The sequence below is a fragment of the Otolemur garnettii genome, unplaced genomic scaffold (genome assembly GCF_000181295.1).
Source record: "Otolemur garnettii isolate 467f Iridium unplaced genomic scaffold, OtoGar3 scaffold00055, whole genome shotgun sequence".
NCBI classification, from domain to species: Eukaryota; Metazoa; Chordata; class Mammalia; order Primates; family Galagidae; genus Otolemur; species Otolemur garnettii.
Window position 1 is genome coordinate 3,391,044 of NW_003852450.1, and position 5,787 is coordinate 3,396,830.

A 5,787-nucleotide genomic window follows, 5' to 3' on the forward strand; every position below is an offset into this window, starting at 1 on the left:
GTGCCTGTGGCTCAAGGAGTAGGGCGCCAGCCCCATACACCAGAGGTGGTGAGTTCAAGCCCTAGCCAAAAAAATGCAAAAAAAAAAAAAAAAAGACATAGGATTTAAATTAGGAAGACCCTTGCTTGGTAAATGGTAAATTTGGGAGCAGAATACAGGGTGGCCATAAAGTTTGTGTAAGATTTAAAATGGTGTACAATTTTAAATTGCACATGAATTTATGGCCCCCCTATATAATGCTAATGTGGGTGCCCCCCAGGTAGTAACAGCATCTTGCTCTCTAAAGAGCTCTCATGCCTCCTAATTGGGGGGTGGAAGAACATAGAAAGGTTGCTGGCATGGAAAGATGAAGATAAAAAATAATGACTGGTTAGTTAGCCACGCCTTGTACTGCACTAAACAGGAATAGATCTGATCATATGGCCTCTGGCTCCCCCTGGAGAAAGGGGAAGGCTGCAGGCTGTGCCCTCTGTCTCTCCAGGTGCTGATTCTCCTGTACATCGCAGACTGGATGGTGCACTGGATGTGGGGCCGGGGCTTAGATCCGGACAACTTCTCCATCCCATACTTGACTGCTCTGGGGGACCTGCTTGGCACTGGGCTCCTAGCACTCAGCTTCCACATCCTCTGGCTCATCGGGGACCGAGACACGGATGTCGGGGACTAGCTTGGTCACTCATCCTTCTCCCCATCCCTCTGCACTTTCTATTTGAAATTTTTCTTTCATTCCCCTGTCCCTACCCCACCCCACACTCCCACCTCTTTCTAGGACTTCACTTTGATACCAAATTCTCATTATTTTCAATGGGAATTTTATACATTGAGCCAAGTTTATATAGCAGATAATTCAGGAAGGACAGACGGACTGAGAGGAGCAGTACAAGAAGATTTTGAGACAATCACCAAGTGCAATTTCATGGTGGGTGCCTCCAGGTGAGGTGGATTAGGGCAGGGGGCTTATGTCCAGGATCTGGGGACATTTGGTTTGGCTTTAGCAACCTCAGTCTTGGTCCTAAAGAGAAGCTCTTTGTGTGTGGGTTCTGGGTTTTTTTGGTTTTCTTTTAGTTTTTCCTTATCTTGATTGAACACAGGAATAAATAACACTCCCAAACACACACATACTTTTGTAGACATTGACCACGTCAAAGCCCTGGGCAGAAGACAGCTGCTCCAGCCCCCGCCTATAATCCCAGCCCTATTCTCTGCCCTCTGGACATAGGCCTTCCCGCTCTCAGAAGGAGTAAGGTGACCATTTTGTGTACATGCGTCTTACCCGATTACCCGGTCAATATCACCAATCCCTCCCTCTGATCATGTTCGATTGGTAATCACCTCCAGGAAGAAATGAACAGTAGCTTTGTCTCCTTGCTGACCCATGTCTACCCTTAGGGTTCTCAAAACCCAATCCCCCTGGACCCCAAGGACTGATTCTTTGTCTCTCTTCAACCCTCATCTCTGATTGTCTCTAAGCATTACCTTCCCCAAAGTTCACCAGGTTGGGTTCTGAGATTAGGGACAGATCATGGTTATGTAAAGAGTGATTTGGAGGTTGAGGGCAACCAGGGGTGTTTCATTGCTGCTGTTTCTCCTGAAGACATAATCATGTGGTCACTTTGGACTCTGTCACTTCCTAAAATCAGTCATTCTATCATGTCATGAAGGTTAGTTTTCCTCTCTTGGCTAATGCCTACACTCATCATTTATGCATTCACTCATTCAACAAATACACACCCTGCCCAAGATGAACTCTTCTACAGTGGGATCTGAAATATTCTTTCAGCAGTATTTATTGAGTGCCTACTATGTGTTAGGTACTGCACCAGCCAATGGTAAAGGAAACACAGCTCTAACTGTACCTCATTCCCCTGGTTATAGAGGCCATGTGCCCTTTTCAATCTGGCAAAGTTTCCTCATTGTCAAGTATTCTCATCTGCTTCACCAGGCCAGGTTCTGCCTCTTTCTCCTGCCTGAATCCCAACTCGGCCACGCTGACCACAGCTAGAGCCACCAGCCTTATCACCCAGCCAGCTTTCATGTCCCTAAAGTATCCTTCCTCACCTTCCTTCCCTCCAGCTCTCCTCACCAAGCACCCAAAAGAGGATTTAGAACTAGCAAGCTGGACATCCAACTGGTTGCTTTTACTTTTCTCTGCCTGGCACAAAATTGGGAGAAAAACTGGAGCCTCTGCATTGTCCCCATACTTTGCTCTGAACAGCTCAGAATCTGTCCACACTCACACATACAAATCTGGGCATTTGGCTGTAGGCTTTTTCTAGCCTCTCAGAAGCCTCCCCATTAACCCTCCCCTCTGTAGCTCACCTCCAAGGGAAGGCTCAGGCAAGGGCCCTATTTCTACCAGCACCATGCCTTATCCCAGGAACTTGCCCTAGACCTCCAGAGACTGTCTTTTCTCCCCCTCCTCCTCCAGCCAGGCCACCTTCTGGAATCATAGAACCTTAGAAATGAAAGAAATTGTAGAGGTTATCTAGATGGAGCTGTGTCCTGCAAAGCTCATTAACACCAGCCTGGGCTTGTTTTCGCTCTTCCCTCTGGACTTCTTTCATCTTTTTCTCCACCTCAAAACATACTTGCACAGACTCTTCTTGTACAGGCACCAAAACCAACTCCTCTGGTCCCTGAGGCTATCCCCCTGCGATCTCCAGCCACCCCTGCCCTGGTCGCTCACCCCCTTCCTCATCTTTAGAGTTCAGCCAGGCAGTCCTGGAAGATTCTGGACTCATCTTTCTTTGCCTAAAAAGCAGAAAGATAGGCATGCCCCAGGCCCTGAGTGTGTGAGCAGAGGAGGACTGTGGGGTGAGAGGGAAAGAAAATGAAGTTGACTTTCATGGAAGATTTCTTTTCCTCTGATTGCACCAACTGCATGTATTTTTGGCCTGGCTGTAAGGAGCAATATTGGTTTACTCTTGTATCCTTAAAAAGTTACAGAACTGTGTCTTAAAAGAATTATTTATAGTTACTATAACTGAATTGACAAATGTCAACTTAACTGATAAATTATATTTGGTAAAATAAAGAGGACGTTTATTTAGATGGTTGGTGGTTCCTGTGTGTCTCATCAAAAAGCGGCTTCAACTGTCTTCTCAAGGCACTCTGTAGTCCCACCCTTTCCTCAGAAGCAGAAAGGGGCCAATGTGTGACAAGAAATTATGTACTCTTAAATACAGAGACTGTATAATAGAAAACACACATCAGGGCTGGGTACAATGGCTCATACCTGCAATCCTAGCACTTTGGGAGGCCACGGCAGGAGGATTACTTGAGCAATAGCAAGACCCCTATCTCTACAAAAGATAGAAAATTAGCCAGGCATGGTGGCACATGCCTGTAGTCTCAGCTACTTGGGAGGTTGAAGCAAGACCCCAGGAGTTAGAGGTTACAGTGAGCTATTATAACACTACTGCACTCTAGTCTGGGTGAGAAAGTAAGACCCTGTCTCAAAACACAAACACACACAACATACACGTGAGACATTTACTGAGAAATAATCAGTGATGATCTGGACATATTCCAGAAGCCAGATGTAGAGTCCTTGCTCTCAACATTATACTCTGGTCTCATTAACTCACCCTCAGTTGGAGTATTGTTCTGGGGGATTCCTACAAAGTTCCTTCCCTGCAGAGGCTTACAATCTGATTGTATCAGAATAATAATAGCTAGTACATGGGGAGTTGTTACTATGTGTCTTCGCCATGTTCTACCCTGTACCCCAGAAGTCCTTAGAAATTTACAAATGACTGCAGAGGGTTTGGTATCAGGCCTGGGTTCAATCCCAAGCTCTTCTGCTTGTATTTGACCTTGGGCAAATCATTTACCCTCTCTGAGCTTCAGTTCTTGTTCTATTCTAATACCTATTTTATAGGATCATTATGACAGAGCAAGTAAGCTCTATACCCAGTACATACTAGACCCCCAAGTCCTAACCAATACTAAAGCGGGGAAGATGGGAACACCAACAACTAGGCAACATCAGTACACTGACCACAGGGGTAAATCAAGGGTGACTGAGGGAACAGGCAGATGTGAAGAGCTCCTAACCAAGTCTAATGGATCAAAGAAATCTTGGGAGAAGCTGAGAAGAATAGGAGATAGCCTAGCAGAAAGTGGGAGGGGAAAAGCTATCCTGCAGAGGGAACAATGAGCAGAGCCAGGAAGTGAGCCTCATGCTTTGGGGAACTACAAAAATTCCCTGGTGACTGGAGTTTGGAGTGCAGAGTGTGATAGCACAGACCGTCTGAGACACACAGACTTATGTCAAAGTAATTCTTTTTAAGAAGGCAGGTGTAGAAGAGCAGGGTCAGAGCACAGACCCACCCAAGTCTGACTCCAAAGCCTATGCTGGGAACCACTTGCCCACCCAGGACACGTACCCCACAGGATACATCACGAAAGTAAATGGCATATACTGAGTGCTGAACACTGTCAATCTCAGAAATCTATGGTCTGTGCTCTAGTACTAACTCTTTTTTTTTCATTATTTAGAGAATATTAGTTTCTGTAGTCAAACCCATGTAGATAAGACCTTACATATCTAGTACTAACTCTTAAAAGAAGTGTTATGTCAGGAAGGCTATGAAGGGTTAACAGAAAGAGGATAATTGCTTATTATTTATATGGTGTTTTACTATACAGTATATCACACTATTAGATACATAGTATACTTTCACATCATCATGATAGTCTCATTTACAACTTCAATATTATCTCTAATAACTATGAGATAGATATTATCACCATTTTATTTATTTCTTTTTGAGACAGAATCTTACTCTGTTGCCCTGGGTAAATGGTGTCATACCTCACAGCAGTCTCTTTAGAGGGGAAAAAGATAGAAGTTAAATGTCTTGCCATCGTATGTTCACACACAGGTCTGTCAGCCCAGTGCCTGTCTTTCTTGCCTAGAGCCAGAAAAAATGGCTGCCCTGGGTGCTCCTCTATACAGAACACAAACCATTGCTAACATGACCAGAAATATGGTGCCTGTTGCCTCTGTTTTGTTCATGAGACACCTGACGTTACTGCGAAATGTTGTTTACCGAAATAGACAATATTTTCTAGTGGACATTTAAAGTCATGCCTCCCGGGCACCAGCCTATCTCTGATGATATTTTTGCAACATAATTACAGACAATACTAGCAACCCTGAGGTCAGTCTGCTGACAGTCTCCTGAAATTAGTTGTCTCCTTCAGTTAAAATTTAGAAACCAAATAATGCACATATAGTGCTGTTTACCATAGGTACTGTGTTTTGTACATGATTTAAATATAAAATCTTTGCATATGGCTCCCGAGAAAATGTCTGGCTTGCAAGATTAAAAAAAACTACCACCACCAGAACAAACCCAACTCTCCAGCCAGGCATTGTGGCTCACCTTGGTAGTCCCACCTACTCAGGAAGCTGAAGCAGGAGGATCGCAACGGGCTCAGGAATCTGAGTCCAGCCTAGGCACAACACCAAAAACTACTAGAAAGGGAAAAAAAAAATGAAAAAAAGTGAGGACAATTTGGTCCAAAGAGTTTTTGAACATAATTTGAAATGCTTTAGGCTAAATTTATATTTAGTTAAATGTAGATGACTATATAGCTATTGATGATTTTTTTTCTTTCAGTTAAATGAAGGCCTGGCACAGCAGTTCACGCCTATAATCCTAGCACTCTAGGAGGCCAAGGTGGGAGGATCCCTTGAGCTTAGGAGTTCTAGACCATCCTAAGCAAGAGCAAGACTCACATCTCTACTAAAAATAGAAAAATTGGCTCGGCGCCCATAGC

General features: G+C 44.3%; 1 protein-coding gene across 1 annotated transcript in view; it reads left to right on the plus strand.

Annotated features, from left to right (window-relative positions):
• The window catches only part of SLC41A1 (solute carrier family 41 member 1), a 24,959-nt gene extending 21,910 nt beyond the window's left edge, over positions 1-3,049 (plus strand). Inside the window, exon 11 of the mRNA XM_012806686.2 lies at positions 482-3,049. Within this exon, the coding sequence (XP_012662140.1) occupies positions 482-667 (186 nt within the window). The 3' untranslated portion in view covers positions 668-3,049. The remainder of the gene's footprint in view (positions 1-481) is intronic.
• The last annotated feature ends 2,738 nt before the right edge of the window (positions 3,050-5,787 follow it).